This window comes from Eutrigla gurnardus (genome assembly GCF_963514095.1).
Source record: "Eutrigla gurnardus genome assembly, chromosome: 17".
Lineage (NCBI taxonomy): Eukaryota > Metazoa > Chordata > Actinopteri > Perciformes > Triglidae > Eutrigla > Eutrigla gurnardus.
In genome coordinates this window covers 2217347-2235037 of record NC_139928.1, presented here as the reverse complement: position 1 = coordinate 2235037, position 17691 = coordinate 2217347, and the positions used below count along the sequence as shown (strand labels likewise).

At 44.1% G+C, this 17691-nt stretch overlaps 1 protein-coding gene and 1 long non-coding RNA gene across 3 annotated transcripts; one reads left to right on the top strand and one right to left on the bottom strand.

Annotated features, from left to right (window-relative positions):
• Positions 1–349: 349 nt before the first annotated feature.
• On the bottom strand, positions 350–1953 carry LOC311027958. The gene is made up of 2 exons (XR_014598662.1): positions 1649–1953; positions 350–1493 (listed from the first exon to the last, which is right to left on the bottom strand). It is a non-coding gene; the product is annotated as an uncharacterized lncRNA (long non-coding RNA).
• A 563-nt stretch (positions 1954–2516) lies between these two features.
• Positions 2517–9702, top strand: LOC311028227 (tRNA selenocysteine 1-associated protein 1-like). Of its 2 annotated transcripts, none has more exons than XM_084032628.1 (9): positions 2517–2666; positions 5486–5583; positions 5668–5767; positions 5846–5895; positions 6292–6423; positions 6537–6653; positions 6738–6951; positions 8282–8318; positions 8569–9702. In XM_084032628.1, the coding sequence occupies exons 1-9, from the start codon at positions 2643–2645 to the stop codon at positions 8727–8729; spliced, it is 933 nt and encodes a 310-aa protein (XP_083888754.1). In that variant the 5' UTR covers positions 2517–2642; the 3' UTR covers positions 8730–9702. The 2 variants fall into 2 exon arrangements, with proteins under 2 accessions (XP_083888754.1, XP_083888753.1); XM_084032627.1 differs by having other exon boundaries at positions 5653–5767.
• Positions 9703–17691: the final 7989 nt, after the last annotated feature.

Here is a 17691-nt window from a genome sequence, read left to right as displayed (position 1 = left end):
TCACAACTGGTGACCTGATACAGTTTGTACATACACATGCGTTTTGAATGTAACAAGCCTTAAAAAGTTGCATATGAAATAGACCTGTTAGGTGAATCTGTATGTAACTGGAGTGGCATTAACTTGAGAGAGTACCTAAGATGTTGCACTTTGGAGATCCATGAAATATGCTGCCTGCATAATGGATGTTAGTACTCTGAGTCTTCAATGTCTCGTGTCGAGTTCACAGCTTTCTGTACTTCATGGTGTGTCCATGTTGGTTTCATCATTCCTCTCAGCAGACTGAGGTAGGAGTAATAATGTTGCTATTATGTTCGTCTTTAAATAGCAATTTCTTGTTTTAGCAGTCTTAAAAATAATGTGTTCTACTACATCTTGAAAATACTAGATAATGTGTTGTGGTGAAGTCCATAACAGCAGACCTACAAGCTTGTTCGTCACCACAGAGGCTTCTGTAGTTTCTTGTGTTACTGATTGTGTTCGTGTCCCCCCAGCAGAGACACATTCCAACCTTTCCTCTAATACTTTAAGACACTTTTTGACTTTGAAACCTTCCTCTCGTGTCGATTTTCCATGTATAGTTTAATGTTTTCCTACTCCTTCTGTGTGTTATTCCACATGCAGGGTGTGTGGTGTTAGTTTTCCATGATATGTTTAAGGTCATCCTGCAGCAAACACTTTCCCATTGTATTAGATCAAACAGGTAGGAATTGATGAATGATTTTCTAGCTATTGTTCCTTTTAGTAGAACGTTGATCTAACTGTACTCTGCTAGCTTTTCAAAGACGTTGAAACTTGATCTGAACTATGGAACTTTGTGTGAAAGATAAAACGTCCAAAAAATATATATTGATCAATGTATATACATAAGAAAATGTGTAGGTATTAACTTGTGTGATTAAAAAAAAATGCTTTGTTCAGGTTTACTGGACTTTCAGCTGCATCTTCAATCGAGCTCATTCTCAGTTGTGGTGGAGCTGCTGGTCATCTGTTTGTGAGCTGCTAGTCATCTGTCAGGCAGCTGCTGGTGCTACAGTAGTAAGTGGCTCCTTTGGGATGGTGATGGAAGTGATGGTTTTATCATTCAGCAGCACTGCATTTGAAGTATGTTGGGACATTAATATCATTATATGAAGAAGAGAGTGATGTGATCATTCTAATGACTGTGGATTTTGTGTTTGTAAACATAATAAAGGTGGAAGAGATGATGATATTGCCGTGTAACTGCGACTAAAAGACCTATCAGACAAGATAAGATATGTGGTATAACGTGACTTGAGACTTGAACTGGAACCATTTTCCTTTGAGGACACTGATGTAATTTTCTTCTTTTTTTTCTTTTGGGGAGTTCATTCTTCATTTAAGGAAATGGTCTGAAATAAATATTCAAGCATATGAAATGAAACACTTTGTATATCTGTTTGCAAAGTGTGCCTCTTAATTGGGGGGGGGGGGTCAAATAGCATTAGCAATTAGCATAAGTGATTCACAGGCTAACTGAAGGTTCAGGGCTTCTCTTCACTCATGCACCTCTGTCCACAGTCTGCAGGGGTGGGATGTGGTTTAATGGGGGGGGGGGGGGGGGGGGTGATTAAAGCTGCCTCTGTATATGTACCTGACTCCAGATCAGCTAATAACCAACTTGCACAAAATGTGGAATCAATCAACAACTTCGCTAAATACCCAGATGCATTGGTTTCCAGCTGATTAAGGTTGTATTACAAATGGACATAAATGTTGTGCCCCTGTGAAGTACAGCTGATGTAGGTTTTTTATGTCATATATAAGGAACACTGGGGTTATATAGATATTAATGTATTATCTGGAAGCTATACCAACTTTCTTATGTGAGGTGTTGGAAGCCAGAATATTGTTTGTCCTCAGCAGTCTCCAGCCTCCTTCCAGAAGCAGACTTCATCCATCTGTTTCTGTCATTGTCAATAAACACCAGTGAACACGCAGATCTTCATTATGGTACCATTGCTCTTTCTATTGCACTTCTATTGATTGTTCAATTGCATTGCATTATATCTCATAGATAACAAGGAGAACCTATATCAGCAACAACACTATACAGTCCATTTGTGTATTTGCTGTTGGGGTAGTAGAAGTAGTCTGTAGTATTGAGTCGTATCATGAGAAGCTAAAACTGACTAACATAATTTGTTTAATTCATGACACAATCGGGGATCATACATGTATGTCTCTTGCCATTGACTACCATACATATTATTGCCGAAGTAAGGTCCCATGGTGGTCCACCGGAAGGGCGGAACTGCCTCTGTATAGTTTAGTAAATGAATATTTTAGTTTTTTGGGGGGTTTTTGGAGGTTAGCACCGTCGCCTCACGGCAAGAGGGGACTAGGCTCGAGTCCGGGTTCGGGTTCAGTCTGGGTCCGTGTGGAGTTTGCATGTTCTCCCCGTGTCAGCGTGGGTGACTTTTAATTTAAATCCAGCTGGTGGCGCTAATGCATTACACTGGATGTCGGCCTCCATTAAAACCTGTGAAGAAGAATAACACGTGACGTATGTTAGTGGACTTTCCTACTGCGCTACGGTAGTTAACGTTGACCGTTGAGCTTAATTCACAGTGAACCGTGTTCGAGGGGTCCCAACAGGGTCTTTCTTCTCCGGTAGCAGCATGAGCACCTTATGGATGGGCAACGTGAGTTGGTTCCAAGTTTTTACTGACAGAATTCACTGTCTCTACCGTGCTAGATACTTAACACAAGACCCGGAAGTTGCATGAATGGATTGCGATTCAAAACTCCCTTCAGAAAAGCGCCACTTTTATCTTGCGTCGTTTGTCGGGCAACTCTTTGTAGCAAGCAACTTTAGCTGACTAACGACTGCTTCGTGTCGGTTGTTCGGCACAGTAGCGGTTGAACCCGCAGCTCTTCAGGGTAACGTTGTTTAGCAGACAGGCTAACGTTATTAGCACACATGGGTTAGCTGGGCCCGGACCTGGCGGAGGGAGACTGCTGTCCGCTCACACTGAAGACCACTCAGTCTGTTTGATGCGCATGTGAGGGGGGACGCGTTCAACTGTATCCTATGTGGTGGAAACCACGTGTTTCCAGTGTCTCCCGTCTGTGTTTCCATGGCGGTGAAGAGGCACTTGAGTGCCGGGAAACACTTCTACAGGCTCAATGAGTACCGGAGATGAGTTAAACCTGGACCATTTCAGCATGGATACTGTTGAAAACCGTTTAAGATGTGCGAGGAGAATTTCTCAGTGGGGATGGGTCCATATAGGATTATAATACGTTGATGAATGTGAATGACACTCCCATTGTCGTGATAACTGTAAACACGAGTGACTTGTTAAAGCTGTCCAGCTCACTATCATGGTGTTAAAGAAGAATGGGTCAAATAAGTATAAAAATATAACGTTTAAACAATGCCACCAAATATATGTAATGTATGAACATATATGCGTTTATAAAGACACTTTAAAGTATAGTTGTGTATCTGCTGTTGAGGAGGTAGTATCATATTGTGCATTAGGAATGCAACAATACAGTTAGTTAGCCACGGTTCAATACGTACCTCGGTTCTTGGGTTTCGGTAAACATTTTGTGCGCAAGGATAAAACTTAATTGCTGTGTATATATTCAAAAGTTATTTATTTATTTTGCTTATAAGCGAAGCATTTTTTTACATTCAATTGTATTGCATAATAATAAATACATGTGTAAAAAAAAAAAGTCACACTTTCAAATACAAAACTGCTTCTTAGCCTTGGTAACGGATAAAAGTAGGATAATAGGATAAAGTAAAACAATTTCAAAAGTAAATGTACATATTTGAAATATGTTGATATTTTAAACAAAGTCACTGTTTAAAATAAATATACCTGTAAACATAAAGTCTCTGTTTTAAAATAAAAATATCTGTACTTAAGTAGCCTTTTATATGATTTTCATACAGGGGATGGGTTTGGAGTACTGCTCTTCATCTCCTAGTCCAACATATAGCGGACCGTCACAGTGAGATTACCCAAGAGGTCCAACTATCCGTGGTCAGTGCTGGGCTAACCGGTTAGGTCTGGTCTTTGGCTTAGTATCAGACCGGTTAGAAAATGTGTAAACCACCCCAAGCCTACTCACTAGAGGTGTAACGATTCATTCGATTAATCGATGAATCGATTGTCAGTCCTATAGATTATTAGTCTGGTTTTCACCATACTAAGGTCAATCTTTTAAGATTGAACATTAGTCTGGGGAAGCTGCGCTTTGTTTCTACTGCTCAAGAGGCGGGATCAATGGGCATCGTTCAAATGAACGATGCCCATTGCGTTTCGTCATCGTCACGTCACCGGCCAATAGCGTGCCAGGAGAGAATGGCCGGGAAGCTGCGCTTTGTTTCTACTGCTCAAGAGGCGGGATCAATGGGCATCGTTCAAATGAACGAGGCCCATTATGTTTCGTCATCGTCACGTCACCGGCCAATAGCGTGCCAGGAGAGAATGGCCGTTTCTGATTGGAGCCAAAGATTCTGGCAATGTAACAGCGAAAGTAAGCCTGAGGGTGTCCAGCCTAAACTGCCGAGCGAAATCCAAATTTCCCGGAAGTTCAGGCAGGGTTCACCCAGCCTAATAGATTATACTAAATCGATCTGCTACAATAAATAAATAGAATGAATCGTTTTGGCTTCACCAATAATCAATATAAATGCATTTAATCTGATTAATCGTGATTCTTACTTATGATTAATGTTTTAATACGTTTAAGACAATCTCTCCCCTGCCAGCATGTAGTCTACTGAAAATGTTAAAAAATAACCGAGCATATTTTAATTACATTTTTGTATTCAGCATAAAATATTAGGCAGGTTTACTTTTTTATAGAATTAATGTTATTTTTTCACCTTTCAGAAGAATACAGATAGTCTCACTCGCATTATTGCATGTTTATTTAATGGATATAGAATTTTGGTTACAAGTTACTGAATCGAATCGTGGTTTACAGAATCGAATCGAATCGTTACAACAAAAAATCGTCCTTGAATCGAATCGCCAACTACTGTATCGTTAATCGAATCGCTGTGAAGCCAAAGATTCACACTCCTACTACTCACTAACTGATTGTGCACACTCTGCCGATCTCGAGCACTCGTTTGGCGTTCTAGGGGAGCGACTTTACACAGGTCTGAACGAAGGGTGCCGGATTTTGTCGGTTCAGCGATGCATTCAAAGTCGATGGTTTTTCGAAATGACCTTCTTTTGCCTTTAACCAAAAACGACGAGTCTCAACTTTGACACAATAAATTTGTTCCTTAACATATTGTAAAGTGATTCCAGGATGTTTTAGAGCCGTCTTAAGGGTTTTAATCAGATTCTGATGATTATCGGGATAATATCGTGAATCACAATTGTTTTAGCAGAGTAATAATGACATGCAATGTTCATATCATCCCTTTGCTTCTTTCAACTGTTTCGGAATGACCCCTGACCTTTTTATTTTTCCAACGTCTGCTCTGTAGCTGGAAGCCTACATGGATGAGAAGTTCGTCACCAGAGCCTTTTCCACCATGGGTGAGCAGGTGGTTAATGTGCGGATCATACGCAACAAGATGACAGGGTGAGAACTAAATCCACAAGTAGTAGCCGTGGGTCTGCTTTGAGTTGATCTAGTCTGACATTTAAACAGTGTGTCGTCACCCAGGGGTGCTCTGGGTTACTGTTTCGTGGAGATGACGGACGAGGCCACAGCTGAGCGATGTCTCCGCAAAATCAACGGGAAAGCCTTACCAGGAGCCAGTCCGGTATGAAGTCTGTTCATACAGCATCCATGTTTGATGTAGTTCATCTCAGTTGACTAATGGCATGTTTCATCCTCACAGCCCACAAGATTCAAGTTAAACCGAGCCACCTTTGGAAAACAAGACAGTGGGTGAGTCCAAATGGAAGGGGGCAAAGATGACTAAAGGGTCATTTTGGTATTTTCAACCTATTTTGCCGCATTTTTCTGTCTAACTGATGAATTAGAACAACTGTTCCACTATTGCGGTGTAGACGTTGGTGTCCATCCACTAAAGGTGATGGTTTTTGTGTTGGACAAGGTTGTGGAAAACAAATGTTAAGTTCCACATTGTCATTGATTATGTGACTGTGCAATAAAATATTTAGGACCTAAAATTGGTGAATAATTGTGAGGGGTATTTGATGATTATCATTTTGGTCAGTTAGACACAAACCCAAGGTTAAAAATGCCAACGTTTCCCTTCATTGACTCCCCACCATTCACTCCTCCCTTCATTCACACTATGTGGCTGTTTCTCCCTCCTAGTCAGATGTATTCTCTGTTCGTGGGTGATCTGACTCCAGAGGTGGATGATGGGATGCTTTATGAGTTCTTTTACAACCGCTACCCATCCTGTCGCGGTGGGAAAGTAGTGCTGGACAGCATGGGCAACTCCAAGTGAGTATAGATGTCCGAGGTGCAATATATTGCCGTTATATCAAAGGGTTGCACCACTTCTAAAGAAAAGGGGAGCTGAACTCTCCCTGAACACTTCCTGTGTGTTGCTGTAGGGGCTGTGGTTTTGTTCAGTTCCCAGACGAGCGGCTGCAGAAGCGGGCCTTAGAGGACTGTCAGGGTGCTGTGGGTCTGGGGGGTAAACCTCTGAGACTCAGCCTGGCTGCCAACAAGTGAGTTCTTCTTTCAACAAGCTGGTTTATCTATCAGGAGTCACAAGTCAAACTTAAGCTGTGTGTCTCTTCCTCCCTCTGGAGTTTAAGGAACCGGCAGCAGCAGCAGCAGCCGCCATCGGAGCACCGATCCTCGTGGCAGTCCAGTTCAGCATACAGGCCCAGCTATGACCAGTACAACCAGTACCAGCAGCAGGCCTACCCTGGCTATTACTCCTCCTGGGGCTACGATCAGACTGGAGGGGGCTACGGCTACAACTACCAGCAGTATGATTACACACAGTACCCCCCCACACAGGTAAGCTCTCTGCTACACACCGAGTCACTGTTAGCAGTCAGCAGTCACTACACACCGAGTCACTGTTAGCAGTCAGCAGTTACTACAAACCCAGTCACTGTTAGCAGAAAGCAGTCGCTACACACCCAGTCACTGTTAGCAGTCACTACACATGAGTCACTGTTAGCAGACAGCAGTCACTACACACCGAGTCACTGTTAGCAGACAGCAGTCACTACATACGAGTCACTGTTAGCAGTCAGCAGTTACTACACACCCAGTCACTGTTAGCAGACAGCAGTTACTACACACTCAGTCACTGTTAGCAGACAGCAGTTACTACACACCCAGTCACTGTTAGCAGACAGCAGTCGCTACATACGAGTCACTGTTAGCAGACAGCAGTCGCTACACACCCAGTCACTGTTAGCAGTCAGCAGTTACTACACACTCAGTCACTGTTAGCAGACAGCAGTCATTACACACCCAGTCACTGTTAGCAGTCACTACACATGAGTCACTGTTAGCAGACAGCAGTCACTACACACCGAGTCACTGTTAGCAGACAGCAGTCACTACATACGAGTCACTGTTAGCAGTCAGCAGTTACTACACACTCAGTCACTGTTAGCAGACAGCAGTTACTACACACCCAGTCACTGTTAGCAGACAGCAGTTACTACACACTCAGTCACTGTTAGCAGACAGCAGTTACTACACACCCAGTCACTGTTAGCAGACAGCAGTCGCTACATACGAGTCACTGTTAGCAGACAGCAGTCGCTACACACCCAGTCACTGTTAGCAGTCAGCAGTTACTACACACTCAGTCACTGTTAGCAGACAGCAGTCATTACACACCCAGTCACTGTTAGCAGACAGCAGTCGCTACACACCCAGTCACTGTTAGCAGACAGCAGTCACTACACACCAAGTCACTGTTAGCAGACAGCAGTCACTACATACGAGTCACTGTTAGCAGTCAGCAGTTACTACACACTCAGTCACTGTTAGCAGACAGCAGTTACTACACACCCAGTCACTGTTAGCAGACAGCAGTTACTACACACTCAGTCACTGTTAGCAGACAGCAGTTACTACACACCCAGTCACTGTTAGCAGACAGCAGTCGCTACATACGAGTCACTGTTAGCAGACAGCAGTCGCTACACACCCAGTCACTGTTAGCAGTCAGCAGTTACTACACACTCAGTCACTGTTAGCAGACAGCAGTCACTACACACCCAGTCACTGTTAGCAGACAGCAGTCGCTACACACCCAGTCACTGTTAGCAGTCACCACACACGAGTCACTGTTAGCAGTCACTAACATGGTGTTTGTTTCCTCTAGGAAAGTGAAGACGTTCAGGACGATGATGAATTTGAAGGTGAACTTCCTTTTATAGTCATTGACTTATGTATCGATGCAATTTGTAATTGTTAATCTTCAGATTTACTACTGTAAATCTCTAATATTTCAATTGCACAAATATGTGTATTTGAAGCAGGTTTACAGCCGATGTCTTCATGAATATTCCTGTTTTCAACGTTAGTTTGCTTTTGTTAGAAGTTTTAGTTAAAAGCTTTAAAGACTTTTTTTTCCCTCTTGTGAATGTATTCTCTCTGCGGCTGTTGCAGATCCCACTCCAGAGCTGGACGTGGTGGAGGCCAACAGGAAGTTCATGGAGCTCAGTGAGGAACTGTACGATGCTCTGATCGAGTGTCACTGGCAGCCGGCGGAGCTCTCCACAGACCAGGACTGTGTCCCATCCAGCCTACCAGAGCCCATCTACTGCTGAAAACTACACATGCTTTTATTTCAATCGGCTGCTCACCATTTTGGCAGGATGTCTACGTTTTTTAAGGATGTGTTAATGGTTCTACAACAAGAGATTTTAGTTTTATTTATGGATCCACAGAACTCTCTGAATGCAAAGGATAACTTGTTTCAATGTGAAGTCTTATTTCCAACATCGATTAAACCGTTACAAAGTAGTGACGTGACCTGAAGCTAAACTATCAGACAAGGAAAGGTCTGTCTGCAGGCTTGTGTCCGTGTTAAACGGGTGAACTGACATATTTGCCTACTCCTACTATACACCTCTTGCATATGGGGTCATTAAAGCCCCATATGTAGACATCATATGTAATTATAGCGTCATTTAAATGATTCTCATGTCTTCTGTTTCCGTCCCGTGCTGTCAGTCTATTATATTTCCTTTCTGATTCATTGAAGGTACAAATGTTGGCTCAGGTCTAATATCAACGGCTCCTCGTCAGTAACGGATAAAAAATGTGAAAGTCAGTTTGTCCAACTATGAGAGAGGGATAGGTGTAGCATCTCTTACTCGTTCTCTACTATTCTCTACTCTCCACCACTTGGCCAGCCCAATCTGGTTTCACAGATAAACATTGTACTGACACTTCTATGACTTTGGTTATGAATTATAATGTATCTGCTTTGTGAATCTAACTAAAGTGGCAAAGGCCTAAACTTCTTTGACAGGTCAGATATGATTTATTTGATATTTAGTACAATAGAATAACCTCTTTTTGGCTAATCCAAGCTCTCATACAATAACTCCTTGAATAGACTCGTATTAAAATTCAGGTGTTGACTGGACCGAGTCAAGGAGGCTTGTTGACCACAGTGAGAAGGCAGTTGTTGCTGGTCTGTTGCTACCTCCATTGCTTATTGGCTTGTAAGTGCTATTGTGTGACTTTGGTGGTGATTTAACCGTTAGACTTCCTTAAAATAAACTTACACTCGTGTCCAAGTACAAAAAATGTCACCTTCCCAAAAACTACTGTAAAAACATGCTAAATTAATATTTTTCTCCACTTACATTTACATTTAGGTCATTTAGCAGACGCTTTTGTCCAAAGCGACTTACAATAAGTACATTTGGCAAAAGAAGGAAACAAAGAAACCACAACGTATCATTGCCGATAAAGTAAGAGCTAAAAAAAGAACAAGTGTTAGGTCCTCATCTGAGTAAACTAGTACTTCAAAAGCAACAGTGCTACGATCGGAGTGCTATAGGTAAGTTTTTTTTTTGGGGGGGGGGGGGGGGGGGTGTAGTTAGTGGGTCATGCTATGTAGAGTCGAGGTGAAGTCTGAACAGGTGAGTCTTGAGCCTTTTTCGGAAAATGGCAAATGACTGCTGTCCTGACATTAGTCGGGAGTTCGTTCCACCACTGCGGTGCCAGAACAGAGAAGAGTGGACTTTGCTGAGCGACATTTGTTTGATTTCAGCGATGGTGGTACCAGCCGGCCAGCTGAAGTAGAGAAGTGCTCGCGTCGGGGCGTGAGGTTTGACCAGTGTTTGAAGGTAGACGGGTGCTGTTCCATTGATGGCCCTGAAGGCCAGTGTCATCGTCTTGAATTGGATGCGTGCTGCAACAGAGAGCCAGTGGAGGTCACGGAGGAGGGGGGTCACATGGGAGAATTTGGGTAGATTGAAGATAAGGCGTGCTGCAGCGTTCTGGATACGCTGCTATGGTTTAATCGCAGAGGCCGGGACTTCAAACAAGTCAGTCTTATAAAACTACTTCAGCCTGAAATATACACTCACCGGCCACTTTATTAGGTACACCTTGCTAGTACCGGGTTGAACCCCCTTTTGCCTTCAGAACTGCCTTAATCCTTCGTGGCATAGATTCAACAAGATACTGGAAACATTCCTCAGAGAGTTTGGTCCATATTGACATGATAGCATCACGCAGTTGCTGCAGATTTGTCGGCTGCACATCCATGATGCGAATCTCCCGTTCCACCACATCCCAAAGGTGCTCTATTGGATTGAGATCTGGTGACTGTGGAGGCCATTTGAGTACAGTGAACTCATTGTCATGTTCAAGAAACCAGTCTGAGATGATTCGCGCTTTATGACATGGTGCGTTATCCTGCTGGAAGTAGCCATCAGAAGATGGGTACACTGTGGTCATAAAGGGATGGACATGGTCAGCAACAATACTCAGGTAGGCTGTGGCGTTGACACGATGCACAATTGGTACTAATGGGCCCAAAGTGTGCCAAGAAAATATCCCCCACACCATTACACCACCACCACCAGCCTGAACCGTTGATACAAGGCAGGATGGATCCATGCTTTCATGTTGTTGACGCCAAATTCTGACCCTACCATCCGAATGTCGCAGCAGAAATCGAGACTCATCAGACCAGGCAACGTTTTTCCAATCTTCTATTGTCCAATTTTGGTGAGCCTGTGCGAATTGTAGCCTCAGTTTCCTGTTCTTAGCTGACAGGAGTGGCACCCGGTGTGGTCTTCTGCTGCTGTAGCCCATCCACCTCAAGGTTCCACGTGTTGTGCTTTCAGAGATGCTCTTCTTCTCTGTAAACCCTAGAGATGGTTGTGTGTGAAAATCCCAGTAGATCAGCAGTTTCTGAAATACTCAGACCAGCCCGTCTGGCACCAACAACCATGCCACGTTCAAAGTCACTTAAATCACCTTTCTTCCCCATTCTGATGCTCGGTTTGAACTGCAGCAGATCGTCTTGACCATGTCTACATGCCTAAATGCATTGACTTGCTGCCATGTGATTGGCTGATTAGAAATTTGCGTTAACAAGCAGTTGGACAGGTGTACCTAATAAAGTGGCCGGTGTGTGTGTGTGTATACATATATACATATACTTGTATGTGTACATTTCCACAAGGTTTAGAAGTCTGTTTATGGGACTTTTTGACCATTCTTCCAGAAGCGTATTAGTGAGGTCACACACTGATGTTGGAGGGAAGGCCTGGCTCTCAGTCTCCACTCTAATTAATCCCAAAGGTGTTCTATCGGGTTGAGGTCAGGACTCTGTGCAGGCCAGTCAAGTTCATCCACACCAAACTCTCTCATCCATGTCTTTATGGACCTTGCTTTGTGCACTGGTGCACAGTCATGTTGGGACAGGAAGGGGCCATCCCCAAACTGTTGGGAGCAACTGTTGGGAGCATGGAATTGTCCAACATCTCTTGGTATGCTGAAGCATTCAGAGTTCCTTTCACTGGAACTAAGGGGCCAAGCCCAGCTCCTGAAAAACAACCCACACCATAATCCCCCTCCACCAATTTTTACACGTGGCACAATGCAGTCAGACAAGTACCGTTGTCCTGGCAACCGCCAAACCCAGACTCGTCCATCAGATGCCTAAATGCATTGAGTTGCTGCCATGTGATTGGCTGATTAGAAATTTGCGTTAACGAGCAGTTGGACAGGTGTACCTAATAAAGTGGCCGGTGAGTGTACATACCAAATATGAATTATATTTTAAGAATTTTAACCCTTTTAAGGCCAATATGTTTACATAACTCCCCATTTGTTTATCGAAAAAAACTAAAATAATTTCCATAAAACAAATTTCAAATAGTAATTGATTAGTATTATTATTAGGCCCTGAGATGGGTTAATGATTGGCAGCAACAATGATTTTGATGCATTATTTTTCCCACAGTGTCAGATTTAAAAGCAAAACTTACACTCGTGTCCCTAAGTACAGAAAATGTCACCTTCCGAAAAAGGGCTGTAAAAATATGATATATTAATATTTTTTCCACTTTAAACGAGTCAGTCTTACAAAACTACTTCAGCCGGAAATATACATACCAAATATGAATTATATTAAAGGCCAATATGTTTACATAACTTCCCAGTTTTTTTATCGAAAAAAAAAATAGTAATTGATTATTAGTATTATTATTATTAGGAGCTGAGATGGGTCAATGATTGGCAGCAACATAGATTGTACATATGTTTACATAACTCCCCATTTTTTTATCGAAAAAAACTAAAAAACAAATTATTTCCATAAAAATAAAATACATTTCAAGTAGTAATCGATTACTATTACTATTATTAGGCCCTGAGATGGGTCAATTATTCATTTTTTGACCGGTAAACACCTGCAAAAATGAGCAGCCCCACATAAACTAGTTCTACCAGCTCAACATCTCGCCAGTCTCGGATTGAGCTTCTCCCATGCTGGTTTGTCAGGTCGACAATATGCTGCAGGATTTCCTCTGTCAGCAGCACTGGAGGCCGGGTCAGTGCAGTGGCATACTGTGTCAGTCCCGGGACCAAACCTCTGGCTGCTGGGATGTAGCGGAGCATCGCAGAGTTCATTGGAGACCAAAACAATTCTTCCATTTTTGCTCCCCTGATGATGGCACGCCACTCGTCGTCCTCGGTGACTTCAACATCCACTCGGGAAAGCTGCACTCATCTGAATTCATCGACTTCTTTTCCGCATTTGACCTTACGCTCTCCCCCTCTCCACCAACTCACCGCGCCGGGAACCAACTTGACCTTGTCTTCACAAGATCCTGTGGCATCTCGGCACTCTCTGTTACCCCGCTCACCGTGTCCGACCACCACTTTGTGACTTTCTCCCTCCCCATGGAGCCCACCACATCCCTCCCCTCTATGCCTCGAATGGTCACCAGCCGCCGCAACCTGAAATCCCTCACTCCCTCCGCTCTCTCCTCAACTGTTATCTCCTCGCTACCATCCTCAGAACAGTTCTCCCTAATACCTACTGAGGAAGCCTCCTCCATCCTGATGTCCTCACTCTCCTCTTCTTTGGACACTCTCTGTCCCCCTATCTCACGACCTGCGCGATCATCTCCCCCCCCTCCCTGGCTGTCTGAACCTCTGCGAACCAACAGATCATTGTTGCGAGCGTCAGAGAGAAAATGGAAGAAATCGGGCCAGCACGAGGACCTTGCTCAGTACCACCGCCTCCTCTCTGACTTCACCTCAACTGTTTCGGCAGCTAAATCTGCCTTCTACCTGGCAAAGATCAACTCTTCTGCCTCCAACCCCAGGAAACTCTTCTCCGTGTTCTCCTCCCTCCTCACCCCTCCTACCCCTCCGCCCCCTTCCTTCCTTACTGCCGATGACTTTGCTACTTACTTTACCAAGAAAGTAAATGACATCAGCTCCTCATTTACGCCTATTCCCTCCCAGAAGACATCTCTCCCAACCCTCAACTCGGATGGTCTTACCAGCTTTACCCCCCTCACCTCTGAAGATGTTCACGCACTTGTTACATCTAACCGTGCCACCACTGCTCCCTCGACCCGATCCCCTCCTCTCTTCTCCAAGACATCTCACACGACATCTTGCCATTCCTCACCACCCTGATCAACTCCTCCCTCACCTCAGGTGTCATTCCAGCGGATTTTAAGACAGCTACCGTGAAACCTCTCCTTAAAAAACCCACCCTAGACGCTACTGACATCCAAAGCTACAGACATCCAAAGCTACAGACCTGTATCTCTTCTTTCATTCCTCTCTAAAACCTTGGAACGTGCCACCTACAACCAACTGTCATCCTATCTCTCGCTGAACAACCTCCTAGACCCTAATCAATCAGGATTCAGGACTGCTCACTCCACTGAGACGGCCCTCCTCACAGTGACCGAGTCCCTGCGAGACGCCAGAGCCTCGTCCCACTCCTCCGTTCTCGTTCTCCTCGACCTATCTGCTGCGTTCGACACAGTCAATCACCAAATCCTCCTCTCCACTCTGGCTGAACTTGGCATAACTGACTCTGCTCTCGCCTGGTTTACATCATACCTGACAAATCGCACCTTTCAGGTCACATGGAATGGCTCTATGTCCAAACCCTGTTCTCTGGACACGGGTGTCCCTCAAGGCTCAGTATTAGGACCGCTTCTGTTCTCACTATACACCAGATCACTAGGTTCTGTTATCACATCGCATGGATTCTCCTACCATTGCTACCAGATGACACCCAGCTGTTCCTCTCTTTCCCCCCGTCCTCTGACACCCACATTGCAACTCGCATCTCGGACTGTCTGGCTGACATCTCTGTCTGGACAACTGCACATCACCTCAAGCTTAACCTGAATAAAACCGAACTCCTCTTCATCCCAGGGAAAGACTGCCCTCGCATGGACCTGTCGGTCACTGTCGAGGGCATCACAGTATTGCCGTCGTCAACTGCGAGGAACCTGGGTGTAATCCTCGATGACCAACTATCCTGCACCCCCAACATCACTGCTGTGGCCCGATCCTGCAGATTTGCCCTCTACAACATCCGCAGGATTCGGACCCTCCTCACAAAGGACGCAACGCAACTCTTGGTCCAAGCACTGGTCATCTCCCGCCTTGACTACTGCAACTCTCTCCTGGCCGGACTCCCGGCCTCTGCGATTAAACCATTGCAGCGTATCCAGAACGCTGCAGCACGTCTTATCTTCAATCTACCCAAATTCTCCCATGTGACCCCCCTCCTCCGTGACCTCCACTGGCTCCCTGTTGCAGCACGCATCCAATTTAAGACGATGACACTGGCCTTCAGGGCCATCAATGGAACGGCACCCATCTACCTTCAAACACTGGTCAAACCTCATGCCCCGAAGCGAGCACTTCGCTCCTCTACTTCAGCTGGCCGGCTGGTACCACCATCGCTGAAATCAAACAAATGTCGCTCAGCAAAGTCCAGACTCTTCTCTGTTCTGGCGCCTCAGTGGTGGAACGAACTCCCGACTAATGTCAGGACAGCTGAGTCATTTGCCATTTTCCGAAAAAGGCTCAAGACTCACCTGTTCAGACTTCACCTCGACTAGCATGACCTCCCCCCCGCCCCCCCCCCCCCCCCCCCAAAAAAACACCCTTATCTATAGCACTCTGATCGTAGCACTGTTGCTCTTGAACTACTAGTTTACTCAGATGAGGACCTAACACTTGTTCTACTTTTAGCTCTTACTTTATCGGCAATGATTCGTTGTGGTTTCCTTGTTTCCTTCTTTTGACAAATGTACTTATTGTAAGTCGCTTTGGACAAAAGCGTCTGCTAAATGACCTAAATGTAAATGTAAATGTAAATTTTTGGAAGTCCATCCTGCCGCTGCTTCATCCATTTCCCCTCTGCTCTCATCTTCCGATGAGTGTTCCGATGAGTCGGAGTTGGACTCCAGCTGGTCTTCTATCTCTGAGGCCTCCTCCGTGTCAGCCTCAGAGTCCTCGGAGGAGGATGAGGAGCCATCCTCGCACTCGGAGTGCATGATAATGCCCAGAGCCTCCTGTGTGCTGTAATGTCTGTCTGCCATCTCCAAAATGACAACTCCTGCACTACTTCTCATACTTTTGACCATGGACCTGAGCAAGAACCAATTTTGTTTTGGTTCTCGTACTTCTCATTGTTTTTATTATTGAATTAGTTTAGAACGCAGAGTGGCTTCTAAGAGAAAAGATTTATGAAGACGGACACACACTCACACACACACACACACACACACACACAAACAAACACCATTATCCAACATAAAAGACGACACACACTTGTCATTTTAGTAGCAAGGCCCCTTGGAGAAAACAGTAAAAAGAGTGACATTTTGCAACATGCTTAAAATGGGGGAAAAGTAGCGCCACCTGGTGGACAGATATAAAACTGTTAAATGAAAAGCCAGTAGTCCAAAAGAGGATATTAACATAAAGGAATGCATTCGTTATGTTAAAGTGATGGTTCGGAGTGAAATGCACCCTAGGTAATTTCCACCATGACATCCAGCCAAATACCCCCTCGGAAGCATTTTTAGCGATTGTCAGCATTGGTCAAGATAGCCGCTATCAGCCGAATGGCTTAGTACTAGCGCTATAGTACATAGAGTATATTTCGTAAATTACCCCACTAATAATGTATGGAATGTAACCAAACTTCAGCAGTAGTACACATAGGGTCTGTACTCACAAAACGAGGCATTTGAAAGTTTGTAAGTACACAAGGAGTTTATTTAAAAGAACACTTGCCTGATAGTTTCTATCCTCGGCTGCTATGCTACCGCAGCGTAGACGCCACTTCCGTGTTTACCCAGCCGATGCCGTGACGCGAGTTTCATGCGAGAGTATGAAAAAGTTTCGCTAAATGTTTATAAATGCTTGTATTATCAGGTCAACACTTGTCAACACTTGTTGACCTGAAAATACAAGCATTTATAAAAATGTGTTGACCTGATAATACAAGCATTTATAAAAATGTGTTGACCTGATAATACAAGCATTTTTAAAAACTCAGCGAAACTTTTTCATACTCTCGCATGAAACTTGCGTCACGGCATCGGCTGGGTAAACACGGAAGTGGCGTCTACGCTGCGGTAGCATAGCAGCCGAGGATAGAAGCTATCAGGCAAGTGTTCTTTTAAATAAACTCCTGGTGTACTTACAAACTTTCAAATGCCTCGTTTTGTGAGTACAGACCCTATGTGTACTACTGCAGAAGTTTGGTAAGATTCCATGCATTATTAGTGGGGTAATTTACAAGATATACTCTATGTACTATAGCGCTAGTATTAAGCCATTCGGCTGATAGCGGCTATCTTGACCAATGCTGACCATCGCTAAAAATTGAGGGGGTATTTGGCTGGATGTCATGGTGGAAATTACCTAGGGTGCATTTCACTCCGAACCATCACTTTAAGATAAATGTGGGATAAAAAAGCCATTTTCAATGGTTTTCAATGGGAATTTTTTTTGTCGCTAGGAACAAATGTGTCGGTTTTTGTGTAGCTTAGCCATTTTAGGCTAATTTAACAAACTGAGATGACAATTCTAAAATGTTTCAAAAATGAATATCTTCTGGAAAATGTGAGCTATATTAATTCAAAACAGACAAAATGGCTTGAAAATAAAAAACAGAATGGCAAAAAAATTTCCCCAGGAACTCTTAAGGGTTAAACACCAAAGTCGCACAATAACCTCATGGCAGTAAAATAAGTGTTTGTGTCA

Excerpts from the sequence above, each read along its gene's own strand:
- LOC311028227 (XM_084032627.1), top strand. The coding sequence starts at position 2,643 with ATGAGCACCTTATGGATGGGCAAC. Across the intron at positions 5,896-6,291 it reads TTTGGAAAACAAGACAGTGG|TCAGATGTATTCTCTGTTCG; the intron begins GTGAGTCCAAAT and ends TCTCCCTCCTAG. Across the intron at positions 8,319-8,568 it reads GGACGATGATGAATTTGAAG|ATCCCACTCCAGAGCTGGAC; the intron begins GTGAACTTCCTT and ends CGGCTGTTGCAG.